Source organism: Saccopteryx bilineata, chromosome 2 (genome assembly GCF_036850765.1).
Source record: "Saccopteryx bilineata isolate mSacBil1 chromosome 2, mSacBil1_pri_phased_curated, whole genome shotgun sequence".
Taxonomy (NCBI): domain Eukaryota; kingdom Metazoa; phylum Chordata; class Mammalia; order Chiroptera; family Emballonuridae; genus Saccopteryx; species Saccopteryx bilineata.
In genome coordinates, this window is record NC_089491.1 from 122963614 (window position 1) to 122987560 (window position 23947).

Consider the following 23947-nt stretch of genomic DNA (forward strand, 5'->3'; position numbering starts at 1 on the left):
AAAAGCTCAAATAAACAACTTAACCCTGCATCTAAAAGAATTAGAAAAAGAACAGCAAGTAAAGCCCAAATGTAGTAGAAGGAAGGAAATAATAAAGATCAGAGCAGAAATAAATGACATAGAGGCTAAAGAAACAATATAGAGGATCAATGAAACTAGGAGCTGGTTCTTTGAAAAGGTAAACAAGATTGATGCACCTTTAAGTAGACTCACCAAGAAAAAGAGAGAGAGGACTCAAATAAATAAAATTAGAAATGAGAGAGGAGAAATAACAACTGACACAACAGAAATACAAAATATTGTAAGAAAATACTATGAAGAACTGTATGCCAAAAAACTAGACAACCTAGATGAAATGGACAAATTCCTTGAAACGTACAATCTTCCAAAAATCAATCTGGAAGAATCAGAAAACTTAAACAGACCAATTACACCAAAGGAGATCGAAACAGTTATCAAAAAACTCCCAACAAAGAAAAGTCCGGGGCCCGATGGCTTCACAACGGAATTCTACCAAATATTCAAAGAAGAACTAACTCCTATCCTTCTCAAACTATTTCAAAAAATTCAAGAGGAAGGAAGACTTCCAAACTCCTTTTATGAGGCGAGCATAATTCTGATTCCAAAACCAGGCAAAGACCACACAAAGAAAGAAAATTATAGGCCAATATCTCTGATGAATATAGATGCTAAAATCCTCAACAAAATATTAGCAAACCGGATCCAACAATATATGGAAAAAATCATACACCATGATCAAGTGGGATTTATTCTGGGGAGGCAAGGCTGGTACAATATTCGCAAATCAATCAATGTGATTCATCACATAAACAAAAAGAAGGAGAAAAACCATATGATAATTTCAATAGATGCAGAAAAAGCATTTGATAAAATCCAGCACCCATTCATGATCAAAACTCTCAGCAAAGTGGGAATACAGGGAACATACCTCAACATGATAAAAAGCCATCTATGAGAAACCCACAGCCAACATCATACTCAATGGGCAAAAATTAAAAGCAATACCCTTAAGATCAGGAACAAGGCAGGGGTGCCCCCTTTCACCACTCTTATTTAATATAGTCCTGGAAGTCCTAGCCACAGCAATCAGACAAGAAGAAGAAATAAAAGGCATTCAAGTTGGAAAAGAAGAAGTAAAACTATCATTATTTGCAGATGATATGATATTGTATATAGAAAACCCTAAAGTCTCAGTCAAAAATCTACTGGACCTGATAAATAAATTCAGCAAAGTGGCAGGATATAAAATCAATACTCAGAAATCAGAAGCATTTTTATACACCAACAATGAACAGTCAGAAAGAGAAATTAAGGAAACAATCCCCTTCACAATTACAACCAAAAAAATAAAGTACCTAGGAGTAAACTTAACCAAGGAGACTAAAGACTTGTACTCGGAAAATTACAAAACAGTGATAAAAGAAATCAAGGAAGATACTAACAAGTGGAAGCATATACCGTGCTCATGGTTAGGAAGAATAAACATCATTAAAATGTCTATATTACCCAAAGCAATTTATAAATTCAATGCAATACCAATTAAAATACCAATGACATACTTCAAAGATATAGAACACATATTCCAAAAATTTATATGGAACCAAAAAAGGACACGAATAGCCTCAGCAATCTTAAAAAAGAAGAATAAAGTGGGAGGTATCACACTTCCTGATATCAAGTTATACTACAAGGCCATTGTACTCAAAACAGCCTGGTACTGGCATAAGAACAGGCATATAGATCAATGGAATAGAACAGAGAACCCAGAAATAAACCCACAGTTCTATGGACAACTGATATTTGACAAAGGAGGTAAGGAAATACAATGGAGTAAAGACAGCCTCTTTAACAAATGGTGTTGGGAAAATTGGACAGCTACCTGCAAAAAAATGAAACTAGATCACCAGCTTACACCACTCACAAAAATAAACTCAAAATGGATAAAAGACTTGAATGTAGGCCGTGAAACCATAAGCATCTTAGAAGAAAACATAGGCAGTAAGCTCTCCGACATCTCTCGGAGCAATATATTTGCTGATTTATCTCCACGGGGAAGTGAAATAAAAGACAGGATAAACAAATGGGACTATATCAAACTAAAAAGCTTTTGCACAGCTAAAGACAACAAGAACAGAATAAAAAGACAAACTACACAATGGGAGAACATATTTGACAATACGTCTGATAAGGGGTTAATAACCAAAATTTATAAAGAACTTGTAAAACTCAACACCAGGAAGACAAACAACCCAATCCAAAAATGGGCAAAAGAGATGAATAGACACTTCTCCAAAGAGGACATACAGATGGCCAATAGGCATATGAAAAAATGCTCAACATCACTAATCATTAGAGAAATGCAAATTAAAACCACAATGAGATATCACCTTACACCAGTCAGAATGGCGCTTATCAACAAAACAACACAGAATAAGTGCTGGTGAGGATGTGGAGAAAAGCGGACCCTCCTGCACTGCTGGTGGGAATGCAGACTGGTGCAGCCACTGTGGAAAACAGTATGGAGATTCCTCAAAAAACTGAAAATCGAACCACCTTTTGACCCAGGTATCCCACTTTTAGGAATATACCCCAAGGACACCATAGAACGGCTCGAAAAGGAGAAATGCACCCGCATGTTTGTGGCAGCATTGTTCACAATAGCGAAGATCTGGAAACAGCCCAAGTGTCCGTCAGAGGACGAGTGGATTAAAAAACTTTGGTACATATATACTATGGAATACTACTCAGCCATAAGAAATGATGACATCGGATCATTTACAATAACATGGATGGACCTTGATAATATTATACGGAGTGAAATAAGTAAATCAGAAAAAAAACTGAGATGAATCCATACATAGAAGGGACATAAAAATGAGACTCAGAGACATGAACAAGAATGTGATGGCAACAGGGGCGGGGGGGTTGGGGGAGGGGGGGAGGGGGTGAAGAAGGAGAGAGGGGTTAGGGGAGGGGAGGGGCACAAAGAAAACCAGATAGAAGGTGACAGAAGACAATTTAACTTTGCGGGAGGGGTATACAGCACAATCAAATGTCAAAATAATCTAGAGATATTTTCTCTCAACATATGTACCCTGATTTATCAATGTCACTGCATTAAATTTAATAAAAAAATATTAATATTAAAAAAAATTATAAATGGCAAATATTAATTTATACTGATTGGAGAAATCAGTAAGTATTAAATATTTTACAGCTCCCTCTTAAATTTTTTTCTCTAGCTTTTTATTCCTAAAATAGTTTTTTATTTCTGAAGTTGTTATTGTAAATGATTTTCTTATTTAATGCTAGAAATAAGATCTTAGAAAATGCATTACTAGTCCTTTATTGTGGGAGGAGTTGCAATGCTTAGAATGTTTTACTGAAGTACAAAATTGTTATAATTAATCTAACTAATAAAAAAACACATAGGAAATATTAACAAAGACACTGATAACACCATTCAAGTCACACACATGTAAAATGCAGAAAGGTCTTAAAAAGTTTACAAGTTGAAAATAGGAACGTTTCCTAAAATATAACAGCTCACTGCTGAGTATGGTGTCAATAAAATACATAAGATCTTTGAATGAATGTTGTCCCCACTCTTCTGCAATCCAGTGCTCCCTAGAAACATGTTCTTTAGGAAATTCAGACTCAGTGGGAGACAAATCAAGAGTTGAGATAGTCAACCAATTTACAGTATAATTTCCTTCTTCTTTTTTTCTTTCTTTTTTTTTTTTTTTTTTTTGCATTTTTCTTAAGCTGGAAACAGGGAGAGACAGTCAGACAGACTCCCGCATGCGCCCGACCGGGATCCACCCGGCACGCCCACCTTGGGGCGACGCTCTGCCCACCAGAGGGCGATGCTCTGCCCATCCTGGGCGTCGCCATGTTGCGACCAGAGCCACTCTAGCGTCTGGGGCAGAGGCCACAGAGCCATCCCCAGCGCTGGGGCCATCTTTGCTCCAATGGAGCTTTGGCAGCGGGAGGAGAAGAGAGAGACAGAGAGGAAGGCGCGGCGGAGGGGTGGAGAAGCAAATGTGCGCTTCTCCTATGTGCCCTGGCCGGGAATTGAACCCGGGTCCTCTGCACGCTAGGCCGACGCTCTACCGCTGAGCCAACCGGCCAGGGCCAATTTCCTTCTTCTTACGTGTTAAGATTAGATAGCCAGGGTGTTTTTCTTTACCCTTTTCTGATACTCTAAAGCAGTGGTTTTCAACCTTTTTACACTTGCAGGCCAGCAACATAGCCAGCCAGACACAGAAACACACAACGAATAAAATTTTATGTTACTGCGCATAACAGTGAAACAGGGACAAGCCAGTACTTGATTTCCAAATTTGACACGTACTGTGCATAGAATATTTCAAAAGTTTGTCCAAATGCTCTTTGTCTATTGCACATGATTTCTGAATACTCTGCACAGTACAAAAGGTTGATCAAATGAGCCTATAAGTTCCAAAAACATCTAAGGCAATCTCAATAGTATTTTTATCAATGATTCAGGCTAAGTGGCAAGCACCCTGCGCATATCAAATTTGGCTAAGATCATTGGGTCTATAATCTTCATACATCATGGGGTGGTTTACAGGCATGAAAGTTCTGGTAGACCAGGAGTTAAAAAACACTGTTCTAAAGAACATGAAGAATAGGAGAAACTTCTCGTTATTTGAACAATAATTCTAAAGGGGCTGAGTGGGAGATATATTTATACTAAAACTGTATAGCATGATTAATTATGTTTATTTTATTTGCATTACTAGTTCTTGATCTCTTAATTAAGACAACAAAGTGTCCCTGCTCGCCTGTGAGGGAGGTGTTCCTGAGATAGGGAACTATCAGTATTAAATCTAGGAACGTTTCAGCTAAATAAAGATGAATTGATCACTGAGCAATCTCCAGGAAGTTCTTTTATCACTTTCTCCAATAATTCTCATGGTTTATTTCACTTTCTCCTCATCTCAACTCTCACAACCCTTCCTCTTCTCCTCCCTTTATTCCTCAATCTCCTGCTTCCCAAAGAAAATGCAGTCTTGCCTGAACAGGCGGTGGCGCAGTGGATAGAGAGTCGGACTGGGATGTGGAGGACCCAGATTCGAGACCCGAGGTCGCCAGTTTGAGCACAGGCTCATCTGGTTTGAGCAAAGCTCACCAGCTTGGACCCAAGGTCGCTGGCTTGAGCAAGGGGTTACTCGGTTTGCTGTAGCCCCCTGGTCAAGGCACATATGAGAAAGCAATCAATGGACAACTAAGGTGTCGCAATGAAAAACTAATGATTGATGCTTCTCATCTCTCTGTTCCTGTCTGTCCCTATCTATCCCTCTTTCTGACTCTCTCTCTCTCTGTCTCTGTAAAAAAAAAAAGAAAAAAAAAGAAAAAGAAAAGAAAATGCAATCTTTGGGTCAGCATCTCCTTGTTCTTTCTGTTTTCAGACATAATTTACCTATTTACCTATGACTAGCTATCCTATTGAACAGAGAGGCTGGCTGTCCCCACAGGTGGGATGTGCATTCTTCCCACGGGGCTCTGCGCTTCATTTCCTACTGCCCTCTCAGGATCCTTTCCATCACTGACCTATCTTCTTTTGGATTTCTGCAAACTTCTTTAATCAATATCCCTCATTATACATAACACAAACTTTTTTATAGTTACACCCTCTCTCCTTCCGTACTTTTCATAGTCAAGTATGTCAATGGCATTGTCTATATTTGCTGTAAATATTTCCTTATCTCCAACTTTCTCCTTAATTGACTGTAATCTGGCTTCCAGCCTCACTGCTCCATTCTCTTACTGAAGTCTTTTATAACCACCGCAATAGCTAACCCAGGAGACATTTTTAAGTCCTCAATTTACCCGACATCTCAGTAGCCTTGATTTTCTTCTATCTCACTTTCTTTTAGGTATTTTCTCCATTTGACCTCCATAATATTGCCCTACCGTCCTTTCGTCCTTTCTTTCTGGTCATTGCTTCTTGTCTCCGTTATAAGCTTATTGCCCTCTACATTACCACTAAACAGGGAGAGTAGGAGAGAGAGTTGTGTGTGTGTGTGTGTGTGTGTGTGTATGTGTGTAATAAATAGAGAAAAACAGATTGATATGTTGAGATACAATCCAGCCTAACAAATACCTTTGAATCTGTTGTCTTTTCTATCACAATTACTCTAGCAACCATCACCATCCACTCTGACCACTGATCCTCCCTCAGACTTCCACCACACCATCAAGCAGAGCAACATTCTAGTAAGCAAAGCCCATACTTCGAATAAGGAACAAAACCTGTAACACAGCCTATAAAGCTATGCACATTATGTCTCACACATTCCAATGCTCTTTGTGCTATGGTGACATGAGCCATCTTTTAGTTCCTCCAAAGTGAAGGAACTGGGCACACACTGCTTCCTCGGTCTGCATACACTTCTCTTGCACCAACATAATCAACTCCTTTTGTTCCTACAGATTTCAACTCATGTGTCACCTCCTCAGAGAGCCAAGACTCTCAAACTGGATCAAATATTTATATTTTTGCTCATATGATGTTTTATGATATTTACCACAGCCATCATTTTATTTATTTGTGTGACTAATATTCATCTTACATAGCAGAACCTAGAACAGAACTCAGTCCCTCTGTGCTCATCACTGCTTCACCAGCTGGCATAGTGCCATCTACCTAGAAAGGGTTAAAAATGCATCCTGAGTGAATGAATATTAGTGATTATTACCCTATATTTTTTTGTAAAGTAGATTTTGTTTCAGTGGGGTGTTCAAATATTGAACCAAAAACCTAATAAAAACATATGTGATGCTTTAAATTTATAAAAACCACAATATTAATGCTCACATTTGAAGATAGAATTTCTAAGTATAAATGCAACAATTGTGCAGTATCCACTCAGTGATTTAAATAAAAATTTTAAAATATTACAAAAAATACTAATCACCAGAGCAGCTTTTATTGGTATATTTGACTAGTATTTCATTTACAGAAAACTGTATAAGAAAATCTAAAATATACCAGGATTGTCTATATGAGACTCTAGTCTTGATTAACAAACATTGCTAATTACATTGTTAGAAACTGCTTTTGTTACTAAGTTATAATTATGTGCTTTTATCTTTTAGATTTTCCGACCTGCCTTCTGTGTACCTGTATAAGTACCACTGTATACTGTGATGACCATGAACTTGATGCAATTCCTCCACTGCCCAAGAACACTGCCTATTTCTATTCCCGCTTTAACAGAATAAAAAAGATCAACAGAAATGATTTTGCAAGCCTAAGTATGAATGACAGCGCTAATGTCCTTCTTTTCTTTACAGACTCTATTAGTTTTTTGGCATTGTAAAATCTTGGTACTGAACATGATAGCTGAATATAAAATATGGCTTATAAATCAATGCTTTTTAAAGATTTGCTTTAATTATAATAAGAAAAAACAATAAATAATTAAATTTTATCATGAAACAATGTAGCTGTTGATATTTTCAAATAAATTATTTTCAACTTTATAAAAATCATAGGTAACTATTTTATAGGCCAAAACTCATTATCATGTTGTGACATTAATAGTAAAATGTCATGGTTATATATTATCTAGAATATATATACTATATATGCTTGAAGAGACTTACATTAAAGCATAATTACTTTATGACTGAAGGATGCAAGGCTAAATTTTAATGTAAGAATTATTACCAACATAGAAGAATTTTTGTTCTTGTCTTCATGAGTGTTTTAATCACTAAAAATTTATTTTCAATGCCTTTGTATTTTAATACTACTGTATCTTTGACTACTAGAAAATACAACAATCTGTCATTCCTGAGGAAAACGTCTTAAATAGTAAAATCCAAATAAAGTTTATTTAGAATATAAGGAAAAAGACTAGCTCTTTTTTAATTATAATGTGCCAGTTTCTTGGCTGAAGTTATACTTTCTTTTTTTTTTAAAATTTTATTTTTAATGGGGCGACATCAATAAATCAGGATACATATATTCAAAGATAACAACTCCAGGTTATCTTGTCGTTCACTTATGTTGCATCACCCAAAGTCAGATTGTCCTCTGTCACCTTCTATCTAGTTTTCTTTGTGCCCCTCCCCCTCCCCCTTTCCCTCTCCCTCTCCCCCCTTCCCCCATAACCACCACACTCTTATCAATGTCTCTTAGTTTCACTTTTATGTCCCACCTACATATAGAATAATGCAGTTTCTGTTTTTTTCTGATTTACTTATTTCACTTCGTATAATGTTATCAAGATCCCACCATTTTGCTGTAAATGATCTGATGTCATCATTTCTTATGGCTGAGTAGTATTCCATAGTGTATATACTTTCTTATAAGTGCATAAATATAAATAGTATTTGGAGGAAACACATTTTTAAAGTAGTTAGAAATTATTTAATTGACTGGTCATTGCTAATTAAATTCATGTTTATGTTTGCTTATATGGTAAGAAATTTATATTATTATATGCAAACCAAACTTTAAGAATATTTTACTTCCTTTATTTTTTTCTTCTAGATGATTTAAGGAGGATTGATCTGACATCAAATTTAATATCTGAGATTGATGAAGACGCATTCAGAAAGCTGCCTCAACTTCGAGAGCTTGTCCTGCGTGACAACAAAATAAGGCAACTTCCAGAATTACCGACCACCTTGACATTCATTGACATTAGCAACAACAGACTGGGGAGGAAAGGAATAAAGCAAGAAGCATTTAAAGTGAGTTTTAAGTTTGGATATAAAAGACTTTCATCTCCCCGTTTAACTTATGGTCAATGACTAGCCTTTTTATTTTTATAAAGAAATTCACATTGATGAGACTTTTAAATCCTAAAGTAAACTTTGGGAAATGCTCTGCTCTGGTACATTTTCAGGTTAGTCGAGTGCCAGGAACAGAAAGCAAAATAAAATAAGAAATGGGTGGCTCTCTGGAAATGGTATTAGGCAGATAATTTGTGTTTACCAAAAACTCCACTCAAGGAGAGCATTTAATCTGGTTAAAAGGATAACTACTTTTACAGAGTGTGGTTGGTGCCTTAGGGACGGAAGACTTCTAAATTACTTTATAAGAAGGGTGGATTTAGTTAATCTTATGAATTTTGTTTTTTAAGTGAAAGAAGCAAACTCCAGGCTAGAGTGACTTCTTGGAACAACAGTGTAGAGTCTGAGAACAGCAACCAACTGGCTTTCTTACTCATTTTTACTCCATTCAAGCTGCTCCTCTAAATAAATGTTGAACAAATAAATTAAAAATACTGTTTGAAAAGACATCACATTATTTTCAAAGCCCTGGGCAATGATGAAAGTCCTATCTCTCTACTAGCTATCTTATGACACCACCTTGTTGGGCACAAGAGAGTTGGGGCACCTCATTGGAGGCTGGCAAGGGTAGCAGTCCAGTATTTCCACTCATCTTTTGTTGGCATGGGTAGTAGTGAATCACCATTTGTCTTGTGGTATTTGGCTAGAGTGGACCTGTTATTGTCTAAACCTTTTTCTGTCCTTTGAGGCTGTCCTTTCCCTGAAACTCAAGCTAAAAAGAAAAGGCATTTTTTTGGAGAAGAAATTCTCATTTTTCCTTCCTTATAACAGGAAAGAAATTTGTGCTAGGCCTCATCAAAATCCTCAAAATTCTGTTTCAGGACAGAAAATAAGCACCTTAAATTGAGAAAGTTAAAGTGGACAAAGCGAGATTCTTCTGAGATACAGTTCTTCCAAAATTCAATTGAATTATCTAGTAACTTAGAAAACTAATCTGCCTCAACTTTGCTAAATGAGATCTAGACAGGCATGTGGTATTTTACAAATAATTTCATGGACAGGGGATGGAAAATACAACTGTGGCATTCTAATTTCTATTAAGTCCCTATATTTGGAATGTTTCACAGGATATGTATGATCTCCATCACCTCTACCTCACGGATAACAACTTGGACCACATCCCTCTACCACTCCCAGAAAACCTACGGGCCCTTCATCTCCAGGTAGGCTTCAGCTAGTAAGGGATGTCCAACAGCTCCATGGAAAACAAGAGCAAACAGGAGTAAGTCGGGACAAGAAGCTCTTTAAAATGGCATGCTGACACACTGACAAATTTTTTTTCTCCTTTCTCTCAGTTATACTCTCTCTGTCTGACTACGAATTATTTGTACATTCATGACACTAATACTGATTTATTTCTAATAACCTTAGATTCTATTTTTATTCTTTGCCAAATCATAATGCATTTTCTGGCACATAAAGCTTCTTTTGAAAAATACTGTTTTATCTGTAAAGAAGTATAAGGATTAGAAATGCAAAAGAAAACAGAAGTAAGTCTAATTTTATTTCTAGCTTTCAAGAAAAGAAATGTCACTTTTAGCCTTCTGGTTTTAGCTTTAGATTTTATGTATTGAATTAAGTCCATTTCTAAGACATTCTCTCTGTTAAATGATGACAGACTTTCATTTTTCTGGATTTAAAAAAAGGCAGTTTTTCTTAAAACAACATACTGTATTTGAAAATCTGCTTCATTTAAAATCCAATTAAGCTACATTTTATCTTTAATGAGGGAAAATACATTTTTAAAAATATTATGATCAAATATTTTCTAAATATATTTTATTTAAATATACTAAAAATATGCTCAATTAAAATAAAGATTTTTATTGTTAAAAAAGATAAATTATTCATATTTTGGATAAAATATTTGGTCTTTACCTGCAATTAACTTTTTATAATTTTATTTGCTTTGTGGAATAAATCTGTAGATAATACATTCATTGTGTACTCAAAGAAATAATAACTAGTATGTTAGTCCAATCTTTTGAAGAGGTGATTTTGCTATGTGAGAGAAGGTCTCTGATTTCTTTCTTTCTTTCTTTCTTTTTTACAGAGACAGAGAGAGAGTCAGAGAGAGGGATAGATAGGGACAGACCAGAAACAGAGAGATATGAGAAGCATCAATCATCAGTTTTTCGTTGCAACACCTTAGTTGTTCATTGATTGCTTTCTCATATGTGCCTTGACTGTAGGCCTTCTGCAGACTGAGTAACCCCTTGCTTGAGCCAGCGACCTTGAGTCCAAGCTGGTGAGCTTTGCTCAAGCCAAATGAGCCCTCGCTCAAGCTGGTGACCTCAGGGTCTTGAACCTGGATCCTCCGCATCCCAGTCTGATGCTCCATCCACTGTGCCATCACCTGGTCAGGCAGTCTCTGATTTCTATGTAGTCCTCTGTGTATTCTATAAATATTTACTTCTATGTCTTTTCTTTTATTCTATCAATATATATTTATCCATACTCTTTTTAGTGCTATTTTATGTATATCTGTCTCTGATTCTTGAATATCTATCTATTTTGAGAGTTTTATTGGCAGTGCTTATTTCCTTACTTCCTTTCTAGTCCTCATCTTTTTTGTGGATGGCTTTCTCAATATCTCTTTCTCTTGTGTTGTCTATGACTGAAAGGAAATCCTCAAGGTAATTTTATAATGTGTTTTCTAATCATGAATTAAATTTTATTAATATTGTTTGTGATAATATTGACTACAAAGTAACCAGGTCTCTGATGTTATAGTTAACTACAATGTACTTGTGTATACAATATGAAATTTCTTTAAAGTAATTGAATTTGGGGTTTCTAATCAAGAAGACACAGTAGGTAAATGTGGTACTTGCATCTTCCTACAACCATATAAAAATTACAACTAAATTACAGAACAACCCTCATTCAGGACTACTTGGAGTCTAGCTAAACAGAAGTCCTATAACTAAAGATGCACAGAAGAAGCCACACTGAGACTGGTAGGAGGGGCAGAGACTCAGAATGCTCTGGTCCCACACTCAGGTAACTTCATTCTGTATTTTCTAGAAGGCCTCAGAACCAATTTTAGCTCATGGAAAGCTTCAGAACATATTGACTGACCACTCAACTACCTACAAAACAACACACAGGGGCAGACTCAGGGGGCACAACAGTCCCTCTGAGTCATATTCCATAGGGTTGTCCCTTGCACAGCATAGCTTCCACTGCGGTCTGGTTGCAGCCAATTGACTTGAGGGTAAATACTTGCTAACAGCAATTAAGGCTCAATTACAAAAGAAGGCTGTACACAATCCACTGTGGGCATAGCTGGAGCTCCCAGCTTGTGTGACCAGGGATACTGTACCACTTACTACATAAGGCTACTTTACTATATAACATCAGGAAGCACAGAAGACCTACCTAATACATAGAAACAAATACAGGGATGCAGCCAAAAAGAGGAAACAAAGAAATATGTTCCAATTAAAAAAACAGAATCCAGAAAAAGAACTAAACAAAATGGAAACAAGCAACTATCCTGATGCAGAGTTCAAAACACTGGTTTTAAGGATGCTCAATGATCTCAGTGAGAACTTCAATAAAGAGAAAGGAAACAGGCTCTGGCCGGTTGGCTCAGTGGTAGAGCATTGGCCCAGCGTGTGGAAGTCCTGGGTTCAATTCCTGGCCAGGGCACACAAGAGAAGCACCCATCTGCTTCTCCACCCTTCCCCCTCTCCTTCCTCTCTGTCTCTCTCTTCCCCTCCCACAACCTAGGCTCCATTGGAGCAGAGTTGGTCTGGGCACTGAGGACAGATCTGAGGCCTCCACTTCAGGCACTAAAATGGCTCCCTGCAACGGAGTAATGCTCCAGATGAGCAGAGCATTACCCCCTGGTGGGCATGCTGGGTGGGTCCCATTCTGGCACATTCAGGGGTCTGTCTCACTGCCTCCCTGCTTCTAACTTTGGACAAATACAAAAAAAAGGAAGATAAAGGAAACATAAAAATAAGGATAGAAGTAATAAAAATAAAGTCGGAGATGAAAGCTACAATAACTGAAATGAAAAGTACATTAGAGGGAATCAACAGTAGATTATATCAAGAAGAGGATCAAATCAGCAATCTGAAAGATAAGGTAGCAGAAAACACCCAATCATAACAGCAAAAAGAAAAAAGAATGCAGAAAAATAAAGATAACTTAAGGAGATTCTGGAAAAACTTAAAGCATACCAACATTTCCATCATAGGGGTAACTGAAGGAGAAGAGAGAAAGCAAAAAATTGAAAACCTATTTGAAAAAATGGCAAGACACTTCTCTAACCCATCGAAGAAAAGAGACATTCAAACCTAAGGTTACAAAGTCCCAAACCTAATGAACCCAAAGAGGTCCAAACTGAGGCACATTATAATTAAATTGCCAAAGGTTAAAAACAAAAAGAATCTTAAAAACAAACAAACAAACAAAAAAACCCCAAAATAATCTTAAATGCAGCAAGAGAAAAGCAGTTATTACCTACAAGGGAGCTCCCATAAGACTGTCAGCTGATCTTTCAAAAGAAGCTTTTCAGGCCAAAAGGGACTGACAAGAAATAAACAAAATGATGAAAAACAAGAACCTACACGCTAGATTACTTTACTCAGCAAAGCTATCGTTTAAAATTGAATAGGAGATAGATAGCTTTCAAGACAAGAAAAAATAAAGCAGTTCATCACCACCAAGCTAATGTTACAAGAAATGTTAAAATGTTAAAGGGTCTTCTTGAAGAAGAAGAAGAAGAAGAAGAAGAAGAAGAAGAAGAAGAAGAAGAAGAAGAAGAAGAAGGAAAGAAAAATATCAATATGAATAATAAAATGGTAATAAATACATAGCTATCAACAACTACTTTAAATGCAAGTGAATTAAATGCTCCAATCAAAAGACATAGTGTGAGTGAATAAATAATAAAACAAAGCCCTGATATATGCTGTCTATAAGAGTCTCATTTCAGGTTGAAAAACACACACAGACTGAAAGAAAATGGATGAAAAAATATTTCATGAAAATAGAAACAGGCCCTGCTGGTTGGCTCAGCGGTAGAGTGTCAGCTGGCATGTGGATGTATGTCTCAGGTTTGATTCCTGGTCAGGGAACACAGAAGCATCCATCTGTGACTCAACCACCAAAAGAATGAAATTTTGCATCTTCAACAACATGGATGGACCTAGAGGATATTGTGCTGAGTGAAATAAGTCAGACAGTGGAAGCCAAATGCCATGTGTTTTCACTTATCTGTGGAATCTACAAAACAAAATAAATAAACAAACAAAACAGAAACAGACTCATAGATACAGATAAAATTTTGATTTTTTTCCAGATGAGAAAGAGATGGGGTGATAGGTGAGAAAGGTAAAGGGATTGGGAGGTACAAATTGGTAGTTCCACAGTAATCAGGGGGATGTGAAATATAGCATAAGAAATATAGTCAATACTATTGTAATAACTATCTTCAGTGTCAGATGGGTATCAGACTTATTGGGGTGATCACTTTGTAATATATATATATATAAAATATATATATTTATATATAATAATATATATATGTCTACTCACTAGGTTATATACCTGAAACTAATATAATATAATATACCTACTGTAACTAAAAAATAAAAATTTTAAATAGTAATTGGCTTTATCTTCATTACTCTAAGGTTTAAAAAAAGTAAGTACACCATTTAAAATATTTCTATCACAACCACCTTACCAATATCTAGCATAAAGCTATTTCTCATTTACATTATCTTCATTTATATTTATGGTTATATTAAAATTACCTTATTTAATTCATTTGAAAAATATATGCTAACATATAGCATACTAATAAAGAATGACAGCTTGGGCTAACATTCTACTTCCAACACTATTAAACAATTGTATAAATAGCTAAACCTCCTTGATCTTTGTTTTAGTTTATAAAGTGGGTAGTACAGTTACTGGAAGATGATAAGTACTCAAATGTAAGGCACAGTTTTTTGAAACAACATGTGCACAGGCACTAAATCTGTATTATTCCTAATGAATATTTTGTAACGTTAAGGGAGTCAATTCATCAGGAAGATATAATGCTTATAAATATATATGCATCTAACAACAGAGCCTCAAAATGTGTGAAGAATAAACTGTTAGAATTAAAGGGAGAAGCAGACAGTAAAACAATAACACTTGGATACACCAGTACTTTACTTTTATAATGAACAGAACAGCTAGCCATTAAGATCAAACAGGAAAAAGATTTAAATAACACTATTAATCAACTAAGCCTAATAGTTATCTATGGAACATTCCGCCCAATAACACAAAATATGCCTTCTTCTCAAGTGTACAAGAAACATCTCCTAGGATAGACCATATCCTAAGCAACAAAACAGGCCTCAGCAAGTTGAAAATAATTGAAATCACACAAATTATTTTTCTGATTATAATGAAATGAAAAAAGAAGTCAATAAAAAAAGAAACATTTGGAATTTGAAAATTCACAAATGTATTGATATTAAACAATTTTTTTCTTAGTAAGCAAAAAGTCAAAGAAGAAATCTAATAAATGACTTTGACAATGTAGCTAGTTAAAAAATCAATGTACAAATATTAATTATATATATATGCACTAGGAGTAAAGCATCTGAAAATAAAATTAAAACAACTTTATTTATAATACTCACAAAAATTATAACTACCTAAGAATAATTTTTACTAAAGAAGCACAGATTTGTATAGTAAAATCTATAACATACTATTAAAAGACTTCTGCACAGCAAAGGAACAAAATAACAGAAAAAAGAAATGTTACATAATGAGAGAAAATATTTGGAAACCATACATTTTATAAGGGCTTAATATCTGAGATATATACAGAACTCAAATACTCAGTAGGAAAAACATAACCCAATTAAAATACTGGCAAAGAGTCTGAACAGACATTTCTCTAAAGAAGATGTACAGATGGCCAGCTGGTATATGTAAAAGTGCTCAACAGTACTCATCAGGGAAATGCAAACCAAAACCACAATAAGTTGTCACCTCACACTCTTTAGAATAGCTAATATCAAACAGACCAAAGATAAATGTTGGCAGGGATATGGAGAAAAAGGGAACCCTTGTGCACGTTGATAGAAATGTAAAATGGTGCAGTCATTATGAAAACAGCATGTAGGTTCATCAAAAAATTAAAAGCAGAACTATGCTATGATACAACAATTCTCAATCTGTGTATATATCTGAGGGAAATAAAATCAATATCCCATGTTCATAGCAGCATTATTCACATTAGCCGAGAGACAAAAACAGCCCAAGTGTCTGTCAATGCATGAATGAATAAATAAATTGTGGTATGTATATACTGTATGGTGTAATATAATAAAAATAAAACTTAAAAGGACTTAAAAATAAGGAAATCTTGCCTTTGCTAATGATGATATGGATAAACAAGGAGAACATTTTGCTGAGTGAAATAGTCTGGACACAGAAAGACAAGTATTGGATGATTTCACTTATATATGGAATCTAAAAAAGTCAAACTCGTACAAGCTAAAAGTAGGTGGGTGGCTGCTAGGGGCTGAGAGGTGGAGATTCAGTGAGACATTGATAAAGGATATACATTTTCAATTATACAAGATGAATAATTTCTCGAGATGTAATGTAGAGCATGGTGACTGCATAATAATATTGTCCTGTATACTTGAAATTTATTGAGTAGATCTTATGTTCTCACCACACATTCACATAAAAGGTAATTATGTGAGGTGATGAAAATATCAATTAGCTTAATTGTCATAGTTATTTCACAGTGTATTCACAATGTTTCAAAGCATTATGCTGCACATTTTAAATACGTATAATTTTATTTGTCAATTATATTTCAAAATAGCTGGGGAGAAAGAGATCTAAATAAAGAAAAGATATTTTTATATTTAGGGGTTAAAAGACTTTACATTAAGATAAAAATACTCCCCAAATTGATCTAAAACTATTTTATATGGTAAGTCATAAAGAATCCACTAAGCTACTTGAACTAATAAATGAGGCCAGCAATGTGGCAAATTGCAAAAATCAATATAAAATATTAGTGTATTTCTATATAGGGATGAACAAAAGTAGGTTTATAGTTGTAATATAAACAAATTATACAATAATTAATACATAACAGTACAATAATAAACTATGTTTCATGTACTCACGACTGTAAACCTACTTTTGTCAAAACCTGTACACTAAGGCCTGACCTGTGGTGGTGCAGTGGATAAAGCGTTGACCTGGAACACTGAGGTTGCCGGTTCAAAACCCTGGGCTTACCTGGTCAAGGCATATATGGGAGTTGATGCTTCCTGATTCTGCCCCTTCTCTCTCTCTTTCCTCTCTGTCTAAAAATGAATAAATAATATCTAAAAAAAACCATCCTGTACACTAAGTACAGTGGGACACGATGTTGAATCCACTTGGTTGTCTAAGTGAGAAAATCACAATTGTTGCTTAGGATGCAGAGAAAATTGGAACTCTCATACATTGTTGGTAGAAATGTAAAATGGTGCAGCTACTTTGGAAAACAGCTTGACAGTTCCTCAGAATGTTCAACATAGAGTTACCATATGACCCAACATTTCAAGTCCCAGGTATGTAGCCAAGAAATTGAAAACATATGTCCACACAGTATTTGTAGCCAAATGTTCACTGAGCATTTTCATGAAAGCAAAAAGTGGAAACAGTCCAAATTCTCAACCAATGAATAGATAAACAAAGAGATGGTATATTCATACAATGGAAAACTATTGAGCAATTAAAAAAGTGCTGATTCATGCTACATGTATGAACCTTGAAAATACAATTGATGATGAAAAACAACCTAGTCACAAAGGATGACGTATGGTATGACTTCATTTATGTAAAATGCCCAGATTAGAAAAATTCATAGGAAAACAGAAAGTGATTTAGAAGTTGACAGCGCTAGAGGTAGGGGAAAAGGGGAGTTATGCTAATATCTCTTAGGTTTCTTAGGGGATGTTTAACATGTTCTGACATTAAATTGTGGAGTTGCTTACACAATTCTGTAAATAATACTGAAAACCACTAGACTATACACTTAAAATGGGTGAATTTTATGGTTTGTGACACATATTTAATAAAACAATTTTTTAAGTCTAGTTCTGGGCCCTCTCTCCTCCTGATACTTGCTCATTCTCTCCCTCACTTCACTTCAGCCATTTTGACTTTTTCTTATTCTTAAACATTCCATGCTAATTACTCTGAATTTGAACTGGGTACTCTCTTTGCCTGGTGATTCTTACCTTGACTCTTTGAATGTCCATGTCTTTTTGTCATGCTATTCCAGACCTCCACTGCTATCTCTTCAAATAACTTTTCACAGTCACTTTCCTTTCTTCATCGTTCTAATTGTTTTGAAAGTAATTTTTTTCTACTTGTTTTTTCACTTCCTTATCTTATATTTCCATTATTGAAGTATAGCCTCTATATGGGCAAACACAAATCTATTTTTTGAGTTATCCCCATTGCCTAGAAAGTACTTGATGTAAATGATCACATAATATGCATTTTTGGATGAGGGAAGAAACAAACAAAAACAGGGTGAAGCAAAATACACTCATTTATCAGTACTAAGAATATGCTATATCTTATCATTTATTTTCATCTTTTTTAGAATAACAACATTCTGGAGATGCATGAAGATACCTTCTGCAATGTTAAAAATATGACTTATATTCGTAAGGCACTAGAAGATATTCGATTGGACGGAAACCCTATCAATCTCAGTAAAACTCCTCAAGCATATATGTGCCTACCTCGTTTGCCTATTGGAAGTCTCGTCTAAATCAGATGATGATTAGCATTATGACGCCTAGTATAACAAAATAATTGTTACTGCTATCTTCACAAACAAAACAGCATGATAATGCTTTCACATTGTGTTCTGAAAGGTGATACCATTACATAAAATACAACTCAAAGTTTTAAGACATGATGGCAGTTAAGTAATCTTAGAAAACATCACAAGTCGGGAATAAACCAAAAGTTGTAGAAAGTGAAAAGCTAAATAATAGAAAATATTTCATAGCTATGCCTATAAATCACATGTAATTTGCAAGTTTAAGAGATTCATATCCTCTGTAATTTCAAATTAATCATATAAGAAATAAAAATTAAAAATGAACACGTAAGGTTTATTACCAAGACTTAGATATTTTAATTAAACATTTCTATTTCTTTTTTCTTCACTAAAGCATGTTTGTGATTCCAAATTCATTAAAGAAAATTAAGAAAATAATAAAAGTATTTAAAAATTATAATAGTCTTGTGTGAAAATATTGAATATAATTACAACATGCAAATAACCATAACAATACTACACAAAGCTTCAGTTTTTAAATAATAGTTTATTATCTAACAGACCTGTCGACTCATTTTAGATCTTTGCTAAATTGATTAGTTACTGGTGTATTTCTGTGCCTGTGAAGAAATAAAATAGAAAATATAGATGATGAAGTGATAAGCACACTAGGGAAGAAGTGAGGAATGCCTTCTAAGTTAATCTTTCTAAAATGTATAACATAATGCAGGCATATTGTCAAGAACTGAAAAAAAAAGAAAAAATATACAATGAAAGGTGAGTTTCCTTCCAGCTGGAAACCCCAAGTTTCACTTCTTAGAAATAAGTTCTTAGTCAATGGTTTTTGGCATAACTCTATGAGAAACAAAAAGTTGTACATAAATATTCTCCTTTTTTACACAAATATACATGAATTTTTAAGTATGAAAGATAATCACTATTCTGAACTTTGCTTGTTTCACTTAAAAATATCTTTTAGTGATATTTTTCCTTATCAGCACATAAAACTGCTGATTCTGAAAATCACGTCAGCCTGTTACACAGATATACATTTTATTTTTTGTATTTACACTAAAATTGCAAATAATTTCCTTGTGTGAATATAACTATCTTTGTGTACATGTTAAGTGCATCTATAAATAAATCCATAGAAGTAGAATTCTGGATCAGAGTACATTATTTTAAATTTTAATAAATGTTTACATTACCTGTAAAGATGTTATGCCCACTTACATTTTTACCAACAGTGTGGGAGGGTACATGATTTTCAACAAGCTCATTATAATGGTTTAATATAAAACATTTTTATTATTGCATAATCTATTTCTGAATTAATAAAGTAAAAAGTGAGACAAGTAATTGGCAATACATCTCCAACATTTTAAAACGCACAATATTTTTATTTTCCACTATCTCATTTAAGCAAATATATTCTGCATTTAAATTATCTAAATTTTTTCTCAATGCATCATATGCCGTTATTTGTAGACAATATAACTAAATCTCGAATTTCTGTAGTGTAACAAAGATAATTGTTCTAATGTGTCTCCACTTTAGTTGCATAAGCATTTGCTTGTTTCAATTTAAAAGTGTGAACATAAATATGTAATGAATAACAAAAAGTATAGATTAATATGCTTCAAATCTATAGAGAAAAACTAATAATGTAATTAATCATAATTTGTATACTTCAGAAGTTCAAAAACTTAGAATAATCATCAAGGCATCACACTCTAAAATCTGGTGATATTTAGAAATTGCTCAAAAAAGTTTTTGTTCCAACTTTTTAGATGCACTTTGTCATAACTACATTATCATGAATCAGACTAAAAGTAAAATTTAATTCTAACATGTGTCTTCATATTAGTTTTTTATGGCTATCTAAAAAACTTGGCCAGAAAATTAGCATCTTAACAGCCATTTATTATATCACAGTGTATGTCTGTCAGAAATCCTTCGTGTCTCAACTGTGTTCTCTGTGTAGGATTTCACAGGACCATAATCTAAGTGTCATCTAGGCTTTTCACAGAAGATACAAAAAAATAATCCACTTCTCGTAGTTTATTCAGTTTGTTAGAAAACTTTGTTTCTTGTGACTATAAGACTGTGGTCCCCAGTTTCTGGCTGTTAGGCATGGGTTCCTCTTACCTTCGAGAGGGGGTCCACATTCATCATCTCGTCCTTTCCATCCACCATCAAAGCCAGCAATAGTATGATGAATCTCACTTGTGCTTTTAGTCTCATTGACTTCCTCTTCTGCTGCTATCCGGAGAAAACTCCCTGCTAATAAAGTGCTCATTTGATAGAGTCACATCCAACTGGATAATCTCCATGTTTTAAGGTCAATGGATTTAGGATTTTAATTATATCTGCAATTAAAAAAAATTAATTAAATTTATTGGGGTAAAATTGGTTAATAAAATTATATAGTTTCAAGTATACAATCGATAATATATCATATGTATATTTTACTGTATGTTTACCATCCAAAGTCAAATATATATCCTTTCATCACCATGTTTGACCCACTTAACCATTTTCTTCTTCTCCTCATCCACCTTTTCCTTTAGTAACTACCATATTGTTGTCTCTATGAGTTTTTGTTTGTTTGTGGTTTGTTTGTTGCCTTCATTTTTATATATATGACCTATGAGTGAAATCATATGGTTCTTAACTTTTCCAATCTGACTTATTTTGCTTAGCACGACAATCTCAAGAACCATCCATGTTTTCACAAATGGAAGTATTTTATCCTTTCTTATGACTGAAGAGTATTCTACTGTTTGTGTGTTGTACACCTTCTTCATTCAACCATTATTTAAGGGACACTTTTGGTTGTGCCCATGTCTTGGCCACAGTGAATAGTGCTGCAATGAACATATGAATACATATACCTTTATGAATAAATGTTTTCAAATTTTTTAGGTAGATAACCAGAAGAGGGATTGCTGGGTCATGTGATAACTCTACTAATTTTTTGAGGAACCTCTGTGCTGTTTATCATAGTGGCTTCACCAATTTGTTCTCCAACATCTCTGCTCACTGGACAGGGAAGCTACTATGGATGAAATTTTTGTGTCTCCCAGAAATTCTTATACTGAATCCCTGTCTCCCAATGTGATGGCCTTTGGGAGTTTAAAAGGGTTAGACAAGGAGATGAGGATGGGGTTCTTATGATGGGATTAGTGGCCTCATAAGAAGAAGACGGATAGATTGTGTGTGTGTATGTGCACGTGTACTAAGGAAAGGCAATATGAGGACATAATAAGAGTCAGCATCTTTAAGCCAGGACGAGTGTTCCAAACAAGAACCAAATCAGCTATAACCTTGATCTTGAACTTCTCAGCCTTCAGAAGTCTGAGAAATACACTTCTATTGTTTAACCACCAGTCTATAGTATTTTATTATTGCGGCCCAAACGGACATATATATGCCAAGTTCAGTATTATTTTTTTGCATTTTTCAATGGATTCCAAATAGCCTGAGATCTTTGAGTCACGTTTGAGCAAATATTTCTGTGGCTGAGAGCAATCCTCCAGATACCCAGCCTCAGGAAGATCAGAAGGATGCACTGAGGTGCTTAGGACCATGCAGGTAAAGAATGGATCCCAGCAGACAGGACTGATTTACTCACTAGGCACAGTTAGTACAGTGTCTGGAACCTATGATAATTTTAGCAGCCTATATATGTATCTTTATTTTTTAATTAAAAAAACATGATAATAATAATAATACCCATGCAATAAATTATCTAGGCTGAAATATATTAATCTTTATAGCAACAAGATATAAATTATATTTTTATTTTTATTTTACTTTTTTATGGATGAAAGCACCCATTCAAGTCATAATGTTCTGCCCATAGAAGCGTTATTGATGATCTCAGATTCCCCTAGCAAAGATACCTCTTTGTTCTCACAGCCTTCTCAGTGCACTGTTACTATACAATTCTGCAGGCAGTGAGTTGTAGCAAAAAATAAATAAATAAAATGATAAAAATACTGGAAGAAAAAGAGTATTATTATGCAAATTTAAGGCCAATTGACCTTCTTACAGGCTTCATGACTGCCCACTAACAAGGTTACTTTGCAGATGTAATTCATCATGAACTCTAGGACATAATGCTTACTGTAACTCTGACCACATGATAACACGGGAATTTAGTATTCCCCTTCAGGTGTCCCCAAACTACGGCCAGTGGGCTGCATGTGGCCCCCTGAGGCCAATTATCCGCCCCCCCCTGCACTTCCGGAAGGGGCACCTCTTTCATTGGTGGTCAGTGAGAGGAGCACTGTATGTGGCGGCCCTCCAACAGTCTGAGGGACAGTGAGTGAACTGGCCCCTGTGTAAAAAGTTTGGGGACCCCTGCGACCATTACAAATGCCTCACATTCTTAATTGAAATCTGTAGTTCTGAAACTGGCCCCGATTGAACATAGTCTTTTTTAAAATAGCATAACTTTTTTTTCTCCATTTATTTGCTACACACATTTATTTTCTCCATATATTACAGGCTATTTTTCATGGGGGAGGATACTTCATTCTATTTCCTCATGATATAGTGTACTTTAAAACTATCAGCAAAACATTTCCATGCTAAAAATCCTAAGTAATTATTACTGAGTACATGATGACATGACTACAATACGTTGTGTTAATCTTCTGAAATTCCTGAGTTGTTGTAAGATTAATTATGTTTTCAAGGAATAATAGTGAATACCTACATATAATACTATTATGAGTAAAATTCACATTCTTCTCTTTAAATCTGTAAAAACATTGTATCTCATCATAAAGTTAACTTCCTTTCATAACTTGCTTAAATAATATGAGAAGCTATAAATAAAAAAGTACCACAAAGGTACTTTCAGATGCACAACATACTTCACTAATTTGGAAACTACCCCATAACTTCTCATTATCAAGAGAGAAGAGTAATTTTGAATCCCTAGATTTTACTTTTGAAACGCCTGAAAAGTTAATACCTTGTGCTTACCCACTGTGACCACAAGATGGCAGGCACCTTTCTGGTTTCAATTATAGGTCAGCAATTTTTCAAGCTCAGCGCTGAAAGAATTTTTAAAACATGCAATACCGGAGTATTTAATCAGGGGAACTAACTTCTTTTCCCTTATATTGTCAGACAAATAAATGACAACAGCCAACACAACAGTAGCTGTACCGGTGTGAATAAATCAAAATTATACCTCTTTTTTATGTGAGATTTGCAAAAAATATACTTTTTAGTGTGTCGCAGAATTTT

The 23947-nt window shown here is 34.8% G+C and overlaps 1 protein-coding gene across 1 annotated transcript in view; it reads left to right on the forward strand.

Moving 5' to 3' along the window:
* The window catches only part of EPYC (epiphycan), a 54429-nt gene extending 35356 nt beyond the window's left edge, over window positions 1–19073 (forward strand). The window contains exons 4-7 of the mRNA XM_066254793.1: window positions 7147–7305; window positions 8549–8751; window positions 9921–10016; window positions 18500–19073. Coding sequence (XP_066110890.1) covers window positions 7147–7305; window positions 8549–8751; window positions 9921–10016; window positions 18500–18670 — 629 coding nt within the window. The 3' untranslated portion in view covers window positions 18671–19073. The remainder of the gene's footprint in view (window positions 1–7146; window positions 7306–8548; window positions 8752–9920; window positions 10017–18499) is intronic.
* Window positions 19074–23947: the final 4874 nt, after the last annotated feature.